The 19,911-nt window shown below is 48.2% G+C and overlaps 1 protein-coding gene across 8 annotated transcripts in view; it reads left to right on the top strand.

Annotated features, from left to right (window-relative positions):
• LOC118362955 (protocadherin Fat 1-like) overlaps nt 1–19,911 on the top strand; it is a 112,192-nt gene that overhangs the window by 69,088 nt on the left and 23,193 nt on the right. For all 8 annotated transcript variants that reach the window (XR_008086311.1, XM_035743707.2, XM_052486617.1 and 5 more), the window contains 8 exons: nt 537–812; nt 1,550–1,760; nt 3,519–7,592; nt 8,529–8,725; nt 9,201–9,354; nt 11,013–11,246; nt 18,575–18,964; nt 19,617–19,831. Coding sequence is in view for 7 of the 8 variants with exons in the window: in XM_035743707.2 (XP_035599600.2) it covers nt 537–812; nt 1,550–1,760; nt 3,519–7,592; nt 8,529–8,725; nt 9,201–9,354; nt 11,013–11,246; nt 18,575–18,964; nt 19,617–19,831 (5,751 nt within the window). In the remaining variant the exon portion in view is untranslated. The remainder of the gene's footprint in view (nt 1–536; nt 813–1,549; nt 1,761–3,518; nt 7,593–8,528; nt 8,726–9,200; nt 9,355–11,012; nt 11,247–18,574; nt 18,965–19,616; nt 19,832–19,911) is intronic.

Consider the following 19,911-nt stretch of genomic DNA (forward strand, 5'->3'; position numbering starts at 1 on the left):
ATACTTCTATATGCATTTCACGTTTCACAACTGCTGGCTTACTTTGATGTCATTTATCAAGCGATCGCCTGTAACTTTATCACAGCCTCTTTAACGCTCCCTCAATGCTCCCTCAATGTGTCTTCACCTGAATTCATTAGGTCATTCAGGTGAAGACTCATTGAGGGAGCATTGAGGGAGCGTTGGGCTATCCCCACATTGATTTCTTGTTTTCCTTGTCGGCAGTGCCAAGTGGCCATCCGGTGGAAAATATTTCACAACACTGCTCATCACTTGAAAGATGGATGGAAAGGGATGTAGAGAGGGGAAGAGGGAGTCGGGAAGGGAGAAAGTGGGAGGGAAAGATGGGAAGTAGAGGATGAAAATAGCACTCTCGGGAATGGAGAAAGGGAGAGCGTGAGTGAAGAATGGAGACAGAGAAACAATTACTGAGAGACAGTGAAAAGTCAACAACATCATGCATTACTCTCAGATTGACCCTGACTCAAATATTCACTACACTGACATCTACCATCCCTCTTCCCTCCTTCCACCAGGTGCTGATCCGTGTCATCGATACCAACAACCACCGGCCCCAGTTCTCCCAGCCACGCTATGAGGTGGTTGTGGCCGAGGACACGCCGCCAGAGACCGAGGTGCTCCGGATCGGTGCCACGGACGAAGACGATAAGAACAAGTTGACCTTTACCCTCTTGAGCAGCACCGACCCCTTCAGTCTGAAGAAGTTCCGTCTGGACCCAGGAACCGGTGCCCTCTACACGGCCGAGCGGCTTGACCACGAGACCATGCGGCGTCACACTCTCACCGTTATGGTACGGATTTCATGGATTTTCTCGAATCTACCTATTTAATAATGTGTGTTATTATTCTGGTATCAGTGCTGAGTGTGCTGGAAAAACGTGCTAGAGCGTTGGTCAAAGTGGTGTGGTGCTCAGACAATTAACACATGCACTCTACACCCTGAACGAACCCACTCAGCCCAGCCAATCGGAATATGACGTTTATATCATCATCATTATTACCATAGAAACGGAACAGATAAAAGGAATGTCGGTGTTCTATTAGCATATTATGAAAGGTTTGATTCTGAGCCACTTTCTCCATTGAGAGAGTAACATAGGTTTCAGACCACTCTCTCCTATTCAGCCACTGTGTGTGTCTCTCTCAATCAGCCACTCTCCAATTCCAACAGGCAGTCAGCCTGTATTGATTAATTGTTTGTTTGTTTGCTGGTATTTGCCATTTGGAACTAACCATGCAGCACCCATCCAAAGTGATTCCCCCCCCCATTCATTGTTTACTTGTTTGGATCACTGGGAATTAAGACAAAATTAAGAAAAATAGTTACTTTGATGTGTTTTTTTTTTTAGCGATTTGATGAGTTGCCATGTTAATGAAGTTACTGTTGAGGGAAAGAAAAGTTTTCTTCAGATTGTATTCCAACTCACCCATTCTCTCTTTTTCTGTCATCCCTATCTGTCTCCTCCACTGTCCTATTCCTTTCTCTGCATCTCGCTCTGTCTCTTTTTCTTTCTTTCTCCCCCCCCAGGTACGTGACCAGGACATCCCTGTCAAGAGGAACCTGGTGCGCGTCATCGTGGACGTGGCGGACACCAACGACAACGCGCCGTGGTTCGCGGGCTCGCCCTACTCCGGGCGCGTCTTCGAGTCGGCCGCCTTGGGCTCGGCAGTCCTCCAGGTCACAGCCCTGGACAAAGACAAGGGACAGAATGCAGAGGTCGTCTACAGCATCGAGTCAGGTTGGCTAACAGCACCACAGGCGCCCTCGACTACATTCTTAGGAGTAGAATAAGGTTGCCCCTAGATGCGGATCTTTGGTCAGTTTTGCAATTTCCACACTAATGGTTAAGTTTAGGATTTGAGGAGGGGAAGCTGATCCTAGATCGGTACCTAGGGGAAACTTCACCCCGGAGCCGCATTCTTAACATGTCAGTCATACTGGCATTCTCTAGCCTCTGGCCAGTCATGATAGAGTTATGCATAGCAGCCCAGTTAGCGATACCAACGCATGGGCCTGGGGAAAATGTATGCAGGGCATCCAGAGGTCCCCTGCCCACTGACCCTCGGTCGTGAATGGAATACTTCACGCAAAGTAGGAGGACTTTGTCAGAGGATCTCCAAGCATGTGGGAGTTGGGCCGATGCCCCCTCTGAATTTCACACCATTGTTTTCCCTGTAAAATAAGCTGTGTTTTGGGAGAGGGTCGGGCATGTAGTCATTGGCTGGGTTCTTTGTTTAGGATGTACATTTTTCAGATAGTTGAGATGACTCAAGCTCATTGAAATGTATCTTGAGTCAGGTTTTCAAGCAGAGGTGGACTGGTGTAGGCAATCTTCACGAATGCCTTTCGAGAGCTATGGCCATTTGGGGGGTGAGGGAATGAAGGGGGTCATGTCAATTTAACTAAATCTAGACATCAAAAGTAGATTTGTTTTTGCATTTTAGCTAACCCTAACCCCTTTCCTAACCTTAACCTAATTATCCTAACCTGCTACTTTAATTATCCTAACCTGCTGTGTAAGTTCTCCTAGGCTGTATCCCTTTTAGACAAAAGCAGGGAGTATGCTAATCAGAGGGGTTCATCTTGAATTTGCTGTATTGTTTTAAAGAGGTCATACCAAGGATCATTTTGCTGTTAAGAATTTGAAAAGTAAAAAAAATATATATATATATATATTCTTAGTGCTATTAGTCCAAACAAAAACATTGAATAACAGATTCACTACATGGAACAACAGATACACCCCCCCCCAACAAACAAAAAAATCTGAATGAAGTTTTTTCTTAAGTGTCTGTTCTATATCTGAAAGACATAGGACATATATCTAACCCATTATTTTTTACTCTAATCAGTCTCCATATATACTTCCATTTAAAACCTATACCGGGAAACCTTCAGACGAGTCTTGTGAGGCCTGTGGGCATCCTAGAGAAAAACATGATGTTTGTGATAGTCTCACCTTCCCAAAGAGGGAAGTTGTCAGATCGGCTGTACTGACCTCAGACGTGTCCCAAGACGCTTGTGGGGGTCGTGGAGCAAAACAGAGAACACAATTGTTCGTGAGAGTCTCATCCTTCCATAGAAGGGTCATAATAGTTTGTAGGCCAAACTGTTTGGACGCTACCGACGATTTTGTGAGAAGACACATTTTCAGGATGTGTTATGGTCTGACGCTCTAGCTCTGTCACCTGTCACAGCAGATGCAGAATTGCGCCATCGGCGGATGCAGTGGATTGAGATACATCCTCTGCAAAAAAAATACACATCTCTAGCTTAAATTGACAGATTTTTATGGGGATTTTTTATTATGCTAATTAGATTTCCTTGAGGGCGCTGGCATTGACTCTATAGCCAATTCAATTTACGGTAATCAAGAAGCCTAAAATTGCACCCTGGCTTTAATGTTTAAGAAATGCACACATTTCCGGCTGGAATGAAAATCAATGCCATAGTAACCACATTAATAAATCTTCTTGTGTTCTTTTTTTTGGAACAGGAAATGTTGCAAACTCATTTGCCATTGATCCGGTGCTGGGCACTGTTACCGTGGCTAAGGAGCTGGACCGAAGCAGCAATAACCAGTTTGAACTAGCTGTGAAGGCAACCGACAAAGGAACCCCTTCGCTGACTGCAACCGCCACCGTCCACATCGCTGTCACCGTGTCGGACAATGCCACTCCCAGATTTACTGCCAAGGAGTTCTCTGCAGAGGTCAGCGAATTGGCCCTCCCCGGAAGTTTTGTAACCATGATCACAGCAACCAGCCAGTCCTCTGTGTTCTACCAAATCAAAGGTGGCAACACTGATGGCGCATTTGATGTCAACCCAAACTCCGGTGTGGTTGTAACTTCGAGGGCTTTGGACTATGAAATGACCCCTGAGTACAGACTGACCATCCAGGGAACCAACATGGCTGGTCTTGCTAGCAACACCACTCTGCTGATTCACCTGAAGGACGAGAACGATAATGCCCCCATCTTCCTCCAGCCAGAGTTCACAGGCATGATTAGCGAATTGGCTCCCATCAACAGTGTGGTCTTGACCAGAGAAAACACCCCGCTGGTCATCCGCGCTTCGGATGCTGACCGCGATGCCAACGCCATGCTGGTCTATCAGATCGTCGAGCCATTCGCTCACAACTACTTTGCCATCGATTCCAGTACGGGAGCCATTAGAATGACAACCACTCTGGATTACGAACAAAGGAGTGTATTCCGCTTCACCATTCAGGTCCATGACCTCGGAATTCCGCGTCTGTTCGCCGAGACAGCCGCTAACGTGACCGTCGAAGTCATCGATGTCAACGACTGCTCGCCACAGTTCAGCCAGGAGCTCTACGAGACATCAGTGATCGTGCCGACTTACAAAGGTGTCGAGGTAATCAAAGTCAGCGCATCAGACGCAGACTCCAGACCAAACTCTAAACTCTTCTTCTCCATCTCAGAGGGGAACATCGGAGAGAAATTCAAGATGGATTCCAACACAGGCATCATCACTATCCAGAACGTCACCCAGCTAAGAAGCAGGTACGAGCTCAGGGTGAGGGTCTCGGATGGCAGGTTCGCCAACACAGCATCAATAAAGATAAACATTCGTGAGAACAAGGAGAGCAGCCTGAAGTTCACTAGGGACTCCTACAAGGCTTCCGTCAAAGAGAACTCCTCTGAGAAGAAAACATTAGCGGTCATTGCCGCTGTGGGGAACCACATCAACGAACCCCTCTACTACACCATCCTGAACCCAGACAAGAGGTTCCAAATCAGCCGCACTTCCGGAGTGCTCTCCACCACAGGGATAACTTTCGATCGTGAGGCGCAGGACACGTTCGACCTCGTCGTGGAGGTGACCAGGGAGGACGCTTCCGCCGAAGTGGCCCACGTTCTGGTGACGGTGATCGTAGAAGATGTGAACGACAACCAGCCCATGTTTGTCAACCTGCCCTATCAAGCCTTGGTCCAGGTGGACGCAGAGGAGGGTCAGGCCATCCGTCAGGTGACAGCAGTGGACGGGGACATGGGTCAAAACGCTGAAATCCATTACCACCTGAAAGAACACCACAAGCACTTCCAGATAAGCCCCTCGGGAGAAATCTCCCTCAAACAACAGTTAGACAAAGACTCCCTCAACAGTGAGTTTGTCATCAACGTTGTGGCCAAAGATGCAGGAGAACCAGCCCTCTCGGCAGAAGTGGAAGTGCCCATAACTATAGTAAACAAAGCCATGCCCGTGTTTGAGAAGGCATTCTACAGCATCGAAATCCCTGAAAATATCCAGTTACACACACCTGTAGTTCACGTCCAGGCTACTGACTCTGAAGGCCCCAAGATAGTATACACCATCTCTGAGGGAGATGCCTTCAGTCAGTTTTCCATCAATTTCAACACAGGTGTCGTACATGTAATTCAACCTCTAGATTTCGAGGCCCACCCCGCTTATAAATTGAGTGTCCGAGCCACAGACTCACTGACTGGCGCCCACGCTGATGTCTTTGTCGATATCATTCTGGAAGACGTCAACGATAATCCCCCTGTCTTCCAACTAAAGTCCTACAACGCAAATGTTTCTGAAGCTTCCTTCATTGGCACTGCAGTTTTGCAAGTTGCTGCCACAGACTCCGACACTGGCAACAACAAAATGCTCTTCTACCAGCTAGTTGAGGACAAGGAAAAGAGCTCAGACTACTTCAGCATTGACCGTGACTTGGGAATCATCTGGACTGCTCGCATGCTCGACCAGGAGGAAAAGCAGCAACACAAGCTGACTGTCCGCGCAGTGGACGGAGGAGTGCCTGCCCTCTCCAGTGATGTCACTGTGACCATAGATGTCACTGACCTGAATGACAATGCTCCGGTGTTCACTGAGCGCTCTTACAAAGCCACAGTCAGCGAATTGGCCCCCCGAGATTACTTCGTCACCCATGTCCAGGCGTCCGACGCAGACAGCTCAGACACCGGCAGGCTTGAGTTTTCCATCTTGTCTGGCAATAAGGACCAGAACTTTGCCATGGATAAAAACACTGGGGCCATCGTCATCTCCAACCACCGCAAACTACAGATGGAGCCACTGTACAACCTCAATGTGTCTGTGTCAGATGGTGTATTCAGGACCTCAGCCATGGTCAAAGTCATAGTCAACGGTGCCAACTTCCACAACCCCACTTTCCCCCAGCTCGATTACGTAGTTGAACTCACTGAGAACTCGCCTGTCGGAACGTTAGTTGCTGAGGCCAAAGCCACAGATAAAGACGCTGGCACATACGGGAGCCTAACTTACCACATCGTCAACAATTTTGCCAAAGACAAGTTTTCTGTCAATGAAAATGGAGAGATTTTCACCCTGGAGATCCTAGACCGCGAGAACGCCATTGAGAAGGTCATCCCCATATCGCTCATGGCAAAGGACGGTGGCGGCAAAGTAGGCTTCTGCATTATTAATGTGATTTTGACAGATATCAATGACAATGCCCCACAATTCAGGGCAGTGGAGTACAAAGCCAATGTAGCATCGGACGTCCCCAGGGGAACCACCGTGGTGAAAATCGCTGCGTCAGACATGGATGAGGGAAGCAATGCCGACATCGCTTACACTATCGAAGCCGACGTGGAAAACGTGGAGGAGAACTTTGAAATCCACCCCTTCAGTGGAGTCATTGTCACCAAAGAGAGCCTCATCGGACTCGAAAACAACCTCTACGCTTTCTACGTTAGGGCAAAGGATGCTGGGAGTCCTTCCAAGCAATCCGTCGTCCGCGTTTATATCAGGATAGTGGCCCCTGAGGTACCGGTCCCCAAGTTTGCAGAGCCACACTACCGGTTCACCATCGCTGAAGACATGCCCATCGGCACGGATATTGACGTCATCCAGGCGGAGAGCGAACAACCGGTGTTCTACAGCCTAGTGAAAGGCAACACCCCGGAGAGTAACCAGAATGAGGTCTTTGTGGTGGATCGGGACACTGGGGCCCTGAAGCTGGAGAAGAGTATGGACCACGAGACCACGAAGTGGTACCAGCTCACGCTGCAAGCCCAGAGCCAACAGGAGGGCTACGAAACGGTGGCTTTTGTCAACATCAACATCCAGGTCAAGGACCTCAATGACAACAAGCCTGTGTTTGAGTCGGACCCGTATGAGGCGGTGGTGGTGGAGAACCTTCCAGATGGCACGCCGGTGATCCAGGTCAAAGCCACTGACCAGGACTCGGGCACCAACGGTCAAGTCATCTACAGCCTGGACCCCAAACAAACATTGGCTGAGATCTCTGAGCTGTTCGCCGTCAACAGTGAGACAGGCTGGGTGACGACATTGAAAGAGCTCGACCGCGAGAAGACCAGCAAGTACTCCATTGTCGTGCTGGCCACAGACCGCGGAGACAAGGTGCAGCTGGTGACTAGCGCCACTGTGAAGGTTACTGTGGCCGACGTCAACGATAACCCGCCGCGCTTCACTGCCGAGATCTACAAGGGCACGGTGAGCGAAGATGACCGTCCGCCCAGTGGAGTCATTGCCATCCTGAGCACGACGGACGCCGACACGGAGGAGATCAACAAACAAGTCAGCTACTTTATCACAGGTGGGTTTTTATCTCTAACAATACCAGTATTTTCTCTGCTCACAGCTCATGGCTTGATAGCCTTCCCTGTTTGTGTTAATAAACAGCTTTAATAAACACTGCTCAAAAGAAGATTAGACATTTACACCCGCTTAAATATGAAGATCACATCTCCTCTCTGAACATATAATGCATATTCTTTATCTGTAAACACTTTGAATCGACTAATTAGCGAAAGATCAAGGCAAATATGTAGGTCATCAGTAAGAAAGAAAGAAAAAGATCATGTTTAATTATTTTGATGACACTTTGAAATTGATGGTGGGAAATGCACTTCCTCTGGTGCTCATTAGCGGATGGAATGACTGTGCCACATTTAATAACCAGAGATTTTAGAAATGAGCTCTCATATTAGCTTGGATACACATTTCCTACTACACAAAAAACCAGCCTCCTTATTATGGTTTCCTGTGTACCAAACATTCTTCATGAACGTTGGTTTGCAAGTTGAAGTGGTTATGGTAAATTAATAATAGGACCATTACCTGAGTAGATTTGCTCAGGCACTATAAAAGATCCCGGGGGTTGAGCACGACTCTGACCAGCGGACAGCTTTTGAAATAGGAAGCGACAACTGGTAGACATGGATGCAGTTCCTCTTTGCGCTTCGCGACCACTCGCAGGACAAGATCTTCTCTGATTCCAAGAACAACCCGCCATTGATGTATGATTCAGTACAGAACACAAACTCGCAAACCCTTGAGATACACACACACACACACACACACACACACACACACACACACACACAAAAAACCACTAGTCCTCTCGAAACCAGAGGCAGGGGCCATATTGTGACGCGTTGCTCATTAGTTTGAATGCCATTCTCCCCATTTGACTGTCCCTATTGACTCGCTCCCCACTGACCCTCCCCCCAATGACTCTCTACCCATACAGGAGGCGACCCTCTAGGACAGTTTGCGATCGAGCACCTCCAGAATGAGTGGAAAGTGTCTGTCAGGAAGCCACTGGACCGCGAGAAGCGCGACAGCTACCTCCTAAATATCACCGCCACCGACGGCACCTTTTCTGCCAAGGCCGTGGTCGAGGTCAAAGTCCTGGACGCCAACGACAACAGCCCGGTTTGCGAGAAGGTGAAGAGAGACGGCAGGCCACTAAAAAATGTCATGTTATCTGCTTGTGGGGGTACACGCTATGCGTGACAAGTATCTGGGGGAAGGAGGGAGCGAGGGAGGAAAATAAGAGGTTTGGAAAGGCTTTTCGTTGAAGAAAGGCAAACGAAAATTAAGGGGTAATTTTCTAGCATTGAGGGCTATTTTTACCAGCTAATGCATTTCCATTGCTGATTGTATTATGGTTTAAGTGCATACTGCTGTCGATTGTCATGACTTTTCATTCTACCCCTCTATCCATTTCCTCCCTTGTTAATATACCTATTGAATGATTCTTATTCTTGCATATTCTACGTTACCTTTACTTCTCTCTGTCCCCCCCCCCACCATCAATCTTTTTTCCTACCTTCTGATGTCTTTTCCCCTCTTCCCTCCCACATACTCTCTCATCCCCCCTTTCTCGCTCTCTCCCCTCTCCCTCTCTCCGCTCCCCCAGTCCCTCTACACAGAGAGGGTCCCCGAGGACGTCCCAGCCGGCAGGCTCATCCTGCAGGTCTCGGCCACGGACGCAGACATCCGCTCCAACGCCCACATCTCCTACGAGCTCCAGGGACCGGGAGCCGAGCTCTTCACCATCGACCCCGACACAGGTGTGTGTGTGTCTGTCTGTTTTCCTGTCTGTCTGTGTTTACAACTCAACACACTTGATGTGTTGACTAGTCTGCCCATGCTACCATACAGCTAATCCAAACTCAAAATAACCACAGGTTTCATGTCTGCCGCAATGTAGAGTCGTTTCGAGTCATTTCAAATGGCTGCACTGCGCTGGCATTCATCCAGTTTACATTCACGGCACGTCCAAGGTTATTCTGACTATTATGACTATCAAATGTCCATGGGTGCGTGATGGCAGCATGACGTGTAACACTAACACACACACACACACACACACACACACACACACACACCAGTTTTACAATGCCATGATTTGATGTTTGAGCCTTGCATCCCTACACTCACGGACCCTGTCTTTTGTCTCCCTCTGTACCGTCACAAACAGACACAGTAATAACCTCCCAGTGTGGACACCAGTCATGCACACTGCACACTTTCTGATTGTGTGTGTGTGTGTGTGTGTGTGTGTGTGTGTGTGTGTGTGTGTGTGTGTGTGTGTGTGTGTGTGTGTGTGTGTGTGTGTGTGTGTGTGTGTGTGTGTGTGTGTGTGTGTGTCTAATGGCAAGGTGGATTTTGTTTACCTCGCATCCTTTTTGATGATTATTTTTAATGTATTTTGCCCCCCCCCTAGAACATTTCCCCCAGAGGATTAGCGAGCGATCGCGCTAAGAGCCCGAGTTTCATCGCACATACAAGCGACGTTGTTCTCACCTGAAGGTTTCGAGTCTCCTCTGCAGAAATACCAGTTAGCTCCCGTTAACCCCCACACTAAATAAATAAATGGCAAAGAATCCGGCCATTTCAATTTGGTTTGGGCCAAATTTGAAGGAGAAGGATTTAGTCAAGGGTATCGAGAGGGGGTCCTTTTTTCCGTGGCGAGAAGGAGGATCACAAGCATTTCGCCACACCCGCAATAACATCTGCTAAATATGTGTACGTGACCAATAAAATTGGATTTGATTATTGCATGCGAGGAACACTAAGAGGCTTGGTTAGTAACGGCAGTTTGTGTGCTTGTGCGGGCGCCATGTGTGTCCAGCGAGACCCCGATAATGTTGGCATGCACCATATCCCAGGACACCTCCTAGCTGCTCTTAGCTGCCAACTACTCCTGTCCTCCTGCGTCCCCCCTCCTCCTCCTCCCTGTCAATTATTTATTTATTTCTCTCCATCCTCTTCTGAAATCCATTAGTTGTTTGGATGTGGGTTGGATGCCTGGATCAGGGGAAGGGGTTTGTGGCATACAAGAGGACATGAGGTCTCAGAACACGCACAAATGCAGGCACACGTTGTCTGACTCAGTGATCTGTGAGAAGTGTTACTTCTGAAAGCACCGAAGCGGCTAATGACAACTTAAAAATAGAGGTGTGTGTGTGTGTGTGTGTGTGTGTGTGTGTGTGTGTGTGTGTGTGTGTGTGTGTGTGTGTGTGTGTGTGTGTGTGTGTGTGTGTGTGTGTGTGTGTGTGTGTGTGTGTGTGTGTGTGTGTGTGTGTGTGCCGTCGCTTTTAATGAGTGCGCGTGATTGACATGTTTGGCTGCGGGTTTGTGTTGTGTGTCAGCGCTTTTAACAAGTGTGTGTGTGTGTGCCTGCCCGTTGATTGACACCTGCCTTTCTCCGTCTTTCATTTCCCAGGTGAACTGAAGACCCAGCAGCCCCTGGACCGCGAGGAGGAGGAGGAGTACCGCCTGACGGTGCGGGCACTAGACGGCGGCGGGCGCTACTGCGAGGCGGCCGTGCACCTGACCGTGGAGGACGTGAACGACAACACGCCACAGTTCACCTCGGGCCCTTACGCCATCACCGTCTTCGAGAACACGGAGGTCGGCACCTTCGTGGCGCGGCTGCTCGCCACCGACCTCGACACCGGTACGTTTGCTTGTTTATTTACAAACGAGTTGATCCGTTTTTGTTTCTTGTTCTTATCTGACCAGTCTTTGACCAGGCAATGCTGAGCTCTCTGGTCTCGTGCTGTCCCCCCAGCGCTCTCGACGTTGTGCACAATGCGCAGTATGTTGCCTCTTTCTGTCGACTCTGCCCACGTCCGGTAGCCGCCGCGGATCTTTATTTGTGAACAGGCGAGTCACTTCATAATTCATCTTTCCGCTGAGAAATACAGACGGAGTTGTTTGATAAGTATGGCTGCTTTGCTTTTGCCCTGCAATGCTGACTCCACAGGATCACAGTAATCCCCACCTCCATTTTACACCAGTCTCTTATGGCGTAAAAAACGATGATAGGGATGAAATTCTCTTCTCCTTCGAGCACTCGATTCTAAAAAGGCCTAATGGCCATTTTCTACTTGCCATTTTGCCAGTGGGTAAGTCACAACCCACACGTTCTCTTCCCAGTCTTCTATGACTTTTGTGTTTGTGTCCCTGTGCGGCTCTGTTGGTAGAGAATGGAGCGTACAGCTTCAGGATCACGGGTTCAGTTCCCGCTGAGGCCACCCATACGAAAATGTCTGCATGCACTACTGTTAGTGGCTCTGGATGAAATAGTCTGCCACATGGCATATATTTACACCGTCTTTCAGGAAACCCGCCTGACCAGGAGCAGCCGCGTTGAGACGAAACCGATTGGACCCCAGAACTCCCTCAAGTGGAGGACAGCTGAAAGCGCTAGTGTGGCGGCCGTATTTAAACTCAAGAGCTCTGATACTAGCGAGCTCCCCTAAAAATGGGACACGATTGGCACTTTTAGCGGCACTACCAATTTGACTAGATAGGTTCTGTTTTTTTACTGGCATTTGATAATGACTCCTCTGACAGGGCAAGGTGTTCTAGACTAGGGGAGCGTGTCAGCCTGTTCCCTTCAAAAGTCTCTCTCCCTTCAATCTCTCTCTCTCTCTCTCTCTCTCTCTCTCTCTCTCTCTCTCTCTCTCTCTCTCTCTCTCTCTCTCTCTCTCTGGTAAACTGACAGTTTTGACAGATTGAATGGGATGTAAGAACTGGTTCGCTCAGGAAGTAAAAAACGGGGGCCTGCTTTTTGGACAGCTCCTCCGCCCGGGGTTGGCACACTAGCACGGAAGTCCGCTCTTACCTCCGTGCCAACATATAGGATATCTGAACGGAGGAATTCGGTTCTCACCCTCCCCCAATTTTAGCTGTAGGTGCATTTCGGATCATTTGGAGCTGGAGGGAGGGAGACCAAATCGAGACAGCATGCAGAATTCTGCAAAAATATCCTCTGTGTACAACGTAAAACGCCAAATAATGCATGCAGAGCAGAATTTGGCCGATATCCGCTAATTATCAACATCCAGAAAAGAACCACCTAAAAGGAAGCGATTCCCAAACCTTCCATAACAAAGCCATCACCTACAGAGAGATGAACCTGGAGAAGAGTCCCCTTAGCAAGCTGGTCCTGGGGCGCTGTTCACAAACACAAACACACCCCACAGAGCCCCAGGACAGCAACACAATTAGACCCAATCAAATCATGAGAAAACAAAAAGATAATTGCTTGACACGTTGGAAAGAATTAACAGAAAAACTGAGCAAACTAGAATGCTATTTGGCCCTGAACAGAGAGTACACAGTGGCAGAATACGTGACCATTTTGACTGACCCAAACTTAAGGAAAGCTTTGACTATGTACAGACTTAGTGAGCATAGCCTTGATATTTTGAGAGGCCACCATAAGCAGACCTGGCTCTCAAGAGAAGACAGGCTATGTGCACACTGACCACAAAATGAGGTGGAAACTGAGCTGCACTTCCTAACCTCCTAATGTATGACCATATTAGAGACACATATTTCCCTCAGATTACACAGATCTACAAAAAATCTGAAAGGAAATCCAATTTTGATAAGCTCCCATATCTACTGGGTGAAATACCACAGTGTGCCGTCACAGCAGCAAGATTTGTGACCTGTTGCCACAAGAAAAGGGCAACCAGTGAAGAACAAACACCATTGTAAATACAACCCATATTTATGTTTATTTATTTTCCATTTTGCACTTTAACTATTTGCACATCGTTACAACACTGTATCTATCACACACTGCTAACCCTGATGTCCTTGCCGTGTCTGAATCCTGGCTCATGAAGGCCACCAAAAATTCTGAGATTTACATACCCAACTATAACATTTTCCATCAAGATAGAACTGCCAAAGGGGGAGGAGTTGCAGTCTACTGCAGAGATAGCCTGCAAAGTAATGTCATACTTTCCAGGTCCATACCCAAACAGTTCGAACTACTAATTTTGAAAATTACTCTCTCCAGAAATAAGTCTCTCACTGTTGCCGCCTGCTACCGACCCCCCCCTCAGCTCCCAGCTGTGCCCTGGACACCATTTGTGAATTGATCGCCCCCCATCTAGCTTCAGAGTTTGTTCTGTTAGGTGACCTAAACTGGGATATGCTTAACACCCCGGCAGTCCTACAATCTAAGCTAGATGCCCTCAATCTCACACAAATCATCAAGGAACCCACCAGGTACAACCCTAAATCTGTAAACAAGGGCACCCTCATAGACGTCATCCTGACGAACTGGCCCTCCAAATACACCTCTGCTGTCTTCAAGCAGGATCTCAGTGATCACTGCTTCATTGCCTGTATCCGCTACGGAGCCGCAGTCAAACGACCACCCCTCATCACTGTCAAACGCTCCCTAAAACACTTCTGTGAGCTGGCCTTTCTAATCGACCTGGCCCGGGTATCCTGGAAGGACATTGACCTCATCCCGTCAGTTGAGGATGCCTGGTCATTCTTTAAAAGTAACTTCCTCACCATTTTAGATAAGCAACTAAGAACAGATAATAGCCCTTGGTTCACTCCAGACCTGACTGCCCTCGAACAGCACAAAAACATCCTGTGGCGGACTGTAATAGCATCGAATAGTCCCCGCGATATGCAACTGTTCAGGGAAGTCAGGAACCAATACACGCAGTCAGTCAGGAAAGCTAAGGCCAGCTTCTTCAGGCAGAAATTTGCATCCTGTAGCTCCAACTCCAAAAAGTTCTGGGACACTGTGAAGTCCATGGAGAACAAGAGCACCTCCTCCCAGCTGCCCACTGCACTGAGGCTAGGTAACACGGTCACCACCGCTAAATCCTTGATTATCGAAAACTTCAACAAGCATTTCTCAACGGCTGGCCATGCCTTCCGCCTGGCTACTCCAACCTCGGCCAACACCCCCCGCAGCTACTCGCCCAAGCCTCTCCAGGTTCTCCTTTACCCAAATCCAGATAGCAGATGTTCTGAAAGAGCTGCAAAACCTGGACCCGTACAAATCAGCTGGGCTTGACAATCTGGACCCTCTATTTCTGAAACTATCCGCTGCCATTGTCGCAACCCCTATTACCAGCCTGTTCAACCTCTCTTTCATATCGTCTGAGATCCCCAAGGATTGGAAAGCTGCCGCAGTCATCCCCCTCTTCAAAGGGGGAGACACCCTGGACCCAAACTGTTACAGACCTATATCCATCCTGCCCTGCCTATCTAAGGTCTTCGAAAGCCAAGTCAACAAACAGGTCACTGACCATCTCGAATCCCACCGCACCTTCTCCTCTGTGCAATCTGGTTTCCGAGCCGGTCACGGGTGCACCTCAGCCACGCTCAAGGTACTAAACGATATCATAACCGCCATCGATAAAAGACAGTACTGTGCAGCCATCTTCATCGACCTTGCCAAGGCTTTCGACTCTGTCAATCACCATATTCTTATCGGCAGACTCAGTAGCCTCGGTTTTTCTGATGACTGCCTTGCCTGGTTCACCAATTACTTTGCAGACAGAGTTCAGTGTGTCAAATCGGAGGGCATGCTGTCCGGTCCTCTGGCAGTCTCTATGGGGGTGCCACAGGGTTCAATTCTCAATTCTTTTCTCTGTATATATCAATGATGTTGCTCTTACTGCGGGCGATTCCCTGATCCACCTCTACGCAGACGACACCATTCTATACACTTCCGGCCCGTCCTTGGACACTGTGCTATCTAACCTCCAAACGAGCTTCAATGCCATACAACACTCCTTCCGTGGCCTCCAACTGCTCTTAAACGCTAGTAAAACCAAATGTATGCTTTTCAACCGTTCGCTGCCTGCACCCGCATGCCTGACTAGCATCACCACCCTGGATGGTTCCAACCTTGAATATGTGGACATCTATAAGTACCTAGGTGTCTGGCTAGACTGTAAACTCTCCTTCCAGACTCATATCAAACATCTCTAATCGAAAATCAAATCTAGAGTCGGCTTTGTATTCCACAACAAAGCCTCCTTCACTCACGCCGCCAAACTTACCCTAGTAAAACTGACTATCCTACCGATCCTCGACTTCGGCGATGTCATCTACAAAATTGCTTCCAACACTCTACTCAGCAAACTGGATGCAGTTTTTCACAGTGCCATCCGTTTTGTCACTAAAGCACCTTATACCACCCACCACTGCGACCTTTATGCTCTAGTAGGCTGGCCCTCGCTACATATTCGTCGCCAGACCCACTGGCTCCAGGTCATCTACAAGTCCATGCTAGGTTAAGCTCCGCCTTATCTCAGTTCACTGGCCACGATGGCAACACCCACCCGTAGCACGCACTCCAGCAGGTGTATCTCACTGATCATCCCTAAAGCCAACACCTCATTTGGCCACCTTTCGTTCCAGTTCTCTGCTGCCTGTGACTGGAACGAATTGCAAAAATTGCTGAAGTTGGAGACTTTTATCTCTCTCACCAACTTCAAACATCTGCTAACCGATCGCTGCAGCTGTACATAGTCTATTGGTAAATAGCCCACCCATTTTTACCTACCTCATCCCCATACTGTTTTTATTTATTTACTTTTCTGATATTTTGCGCACCAATATCTCTACCTGTACATGACCATCTATCACTCCAGTGTTAATCTGCAAAATTGTAATTATTCGCCTACCTCCTCATGCCTTTTGCACACAATGTATATAGACTCCCTTTTTTCTACTGTGTTATTGACTTGTTAATTGTTTACTCCATGTGTAACTCTGTGTTGTCTGTTCACACTGCTATGCTTTATCTTGGCCAGGTCGCAGTTGCAAATGATAACTTGTTCTCAACTAGCCTACCTGGTTAAATAAAGGTGAAATAAAAAAATAAATAAAAAGGTCTTTATTCTTTTGGAACTTTTGTGAGAGTTATGTTTACTGTTATTGTTTTAAATATTGTTTATTTCACTTTTGTTTATGATCTATTTCACTTGCATTGGCAATGTAAACATGTGTTTCCCGAGCCAATAAAGCCCTTTGAATGAGCTTCATTTGCATTCCTTTCACACGTGTTGGTATCACATATATCACACACACGGACCTGTAGAGTTCTAGTTTGTGTCTTTATCGCCAGCCCTGTAAAATGTGTATTGGCTGATGTATGTCCGTATTGCCAGGAGAACCGAAGAGTCCCACGCACAGGGAAATAACAAAGTCAATGCCCATCTATGACGACTCTGATGAGACAAAATACAAATTTCTGCCACAGTCCAGGTCACACAGTCCTCGCTCACTCAGCCAGCGGCCATTGGACTGAGTGTGTGCGTGTGCACCGGCGTGCGTGTCCGACCTCCATTGTCAGATAGATAGAGGATTCATTCACTATTCAGGCGGGATATCATCGACATTTGAGACTCAGAGTATTTCTTTGCTCCAAATGTTGACACATTTTGAGCACTGCCAGTTCCCGACACCAGTTGTGCTATCTTGACCGGCTTATTTGGGTTGAAGATATTTGGCAGTTTCATACTTTCTCGCGTCCTTGTCCCTGCTGTGTGCCCACTGCCATGGCGGCGCTTCTCAAAGTGGTTTCTTATCGGTCTGGGGGAAAGAAGCTAACAAACTATGAAGCTGGTTGGTGACCTTTGTTGGCGTTTAAGGGAGAAGTTATGCTGACAACATTCCTTTCTCTATTTCTTCTCTCTCTCTCTCTCATTTTCTCTCTTTCTCTTTCCTCTCTATCCCCCTATTTCTTCCCATCTCTTTCCTCTCTATCCCCCTATTTCTTCCCATCTCTTTCCTCTCTATCCCCCTATCTCTTTCCTCTCTATCCCCCCTATCTCTTTCCTCTCTATCCCCAGTTATCTTCTGAAGTGTTTTTTTTTCTTTCTATTCCTTGTCTGTGCTGTGCCTCGTTCTATTGGGTAAACAACATTCATGTGGCTCATACTAGACGCAAACAAGCTTTCTTGCCACTTTGGGCTGAGGATGAGCATCTTTGTTACCGCTGTCGATAAAGTTTCAACGAATGCTGTCTTCCGAAGGCACAGTTTAATCAAACCCACGGTGCCGAATTTGGAGATTAGCATGTAGACATTTTGTCTGCCTGTGGTTAAGCAAAATGGCAGACTGGTTTTGGATACCAGATAGGGATGCAAGATAAAAGTAGGAACATAGTTTTATAAGGTACTGCATAAACATGACAAAATCAGGCCACAGTGTTGGAGGAAACGTCCAGAAGACTGGATATGAAGTATAATCGCCTGGTGTCGGGAGTCGAGATTGCTTAACAATTTGGCGCGATCCACTTAGACGTCATCAAGCAATTTCCGTCGGCCGAGTAATTTGGTCTGATAAAAGCGACGGTGACTGGAACCAACAGGTGGCAATAAGCTGGGCTCCCGCCGACAAGAACTGCATCCCAAATGGCACCCTGTTCCCATTGCAGTGCACTACTTTTGACCAGGGCCCGTTTGGTCAAAAGTAGTACACTATCGAATAGAGTGCCATTTGGGACACAGACAGAGTCTCTTTAGTTGTAATGAGATGCGCTGAGGAGGGGAATGTGTGTGTGTGTGTGTGTGTGAGAGATGTGGGCCACCTGCAAAAAGGCATTATGGTTATTGTCCACATCCGTCTCTGTCTTGTTTTTGGACCGCCCTGTCGGGAAGCGGCAAGGTGTTATTATGAGGGCGATGTGACTTGCATGTTTGCGTTGTGAATGCTTTTGGTCGGCGAAAAGGGTATATGGTGTTGAACGGCTGATATGACAAAGTATTGTTACTCAGGAGTGTGTGACTGTATTGCTGAGAAAGTACACTGAGATTTATATTGTTTCCCGTTTGGATTGTTCATGGTTTTGCTTTCCAACAAAGGCAAAACGATAATGAACGGTCACTCAGAGTAATGTTAGTCTAATGTTCTTATGTCAGAATATCAGATTCTACACATTTAGTTTTATTTTAGTCCATGTGTTTTTAACACGATCTCCATCTCTCTCTGTCTCCTCCCCAGGCTTGAACGGCGACATCCTCTACTCCCTCGCCGACTCGGCCGACGGCCACTTCTCCGTGGACGAGCGTACCGGTGTCATTGCCTTAAAAAAGCCCCTGGACCGCGAGGCGCGGGCTGTGTACGAGCTCAAAGCGCGCGCCTCCGACCGGGGCTCCCCGCGCCGCCTCTCGTCCCTCTCCCGCGTCACGGTCTCCGTGCTGGACATCAACGACAACCCGCCCGTGTTCGAGCACCGCGAGTATGTGGCGGGCGTTTCGGAGGACGTGGCGGTGGGCACGCAGTTGCTGCGGGTGCACGCCGCTAGCCGGGACATTGAAGCCAACGGGGAGATCGCCTATGCCATCGTGAGCGGGAACGAACACGGCATGTTCAGTGTCGACCCTCAGACTGGTATGTATCTCTCTCTGTATGTCTCTCTCGCTGTATCTCTATCTCTATCTCTCTCTGTCTCTCTCTCTGTCTCTCTCTCTGTCTCTCTCTCTGTCTCTCTCTCTGTATCTCTCTCTGTATCTCTCTGTATCTCTATCTCTCTCTCTCTCTGTCTCTCTCTCTGTCTCTCTCTGTATCTCTCGCTCTCTCGCTCTCTGTATATCTCTCTCTCTCTCTCTCTCTCTCTCTCTCTCTCTCTGTATCTCTCGCTCTCTCTCTCTCTCTCTCTCTCTCTGTATCTCTCTGCCCCTCTTGTCTCCACCTCTCTTCTTCCTTTATATGTCTCGCCAGGGGCACCATATTATGACTACTACCTTTGTGTGTATGTGTGGCATACACATATCTTGTTCTGGAGGCAGCCCTGCAGAGTGGTCACTAGCTGTTTTGAACCCTAACCCTAACCACACTGCTAACCATAATGCCTGACATTAAATTAGCCAATTTCGACTTTGCAGCTGGCCTATCTAAGGGGCGATCACTCAGTAAACGTCAACCTGCGTTTCAAAGGGGACGTAGCAGATGACATGTCTGTTGTGTACATTGGGACAGTGGAGGAACCTTCTTCTAATCCATCCGTCCTATCCTCCCTCTCCCTCTTTCGTCTCCCCTCCAGGTGACATCTTCGTCATCGAGCCGCTGGACTTCGAGGCGTCCCACGAGTACTACCTGACGGTGGAGGCCACGGACGGGGGCACGCCGCCGCTCAGCGACATGGCCACGGTCAACATCAACCTGACGGACGTCAACGACAACAGCCCCGCCTTCGGCCAGGCCACCTATGCCGCCGTGGTGGCCGAGGACGCCGAACCCGGCAAGACAGTGGTGGCGGTGAGTTGACCGATGAGTGACCGTTCTGATCATTTGGTCTGGTGTTTCTAGAAAACTAGAACGAAAATGCATATAAAATC

The sequence above is a fragment of the Oncorhynchus keta genome, chromosome 29 (genome assembly GCF_023373465.1).
Source record: "Oncorhynchus keta strain PuntledgeMale-10-30-2019 chromosome 29, Oket_V2, whole genome shotgun sequence".
NCBI classification, from domain to species: domain Eukaryota; kingdom Metazoa; phylum Chordata; class Actinopteri; order Salmoniformes; family Salmonidae; genus Oncorhynchus; species Oncorhynchus keta.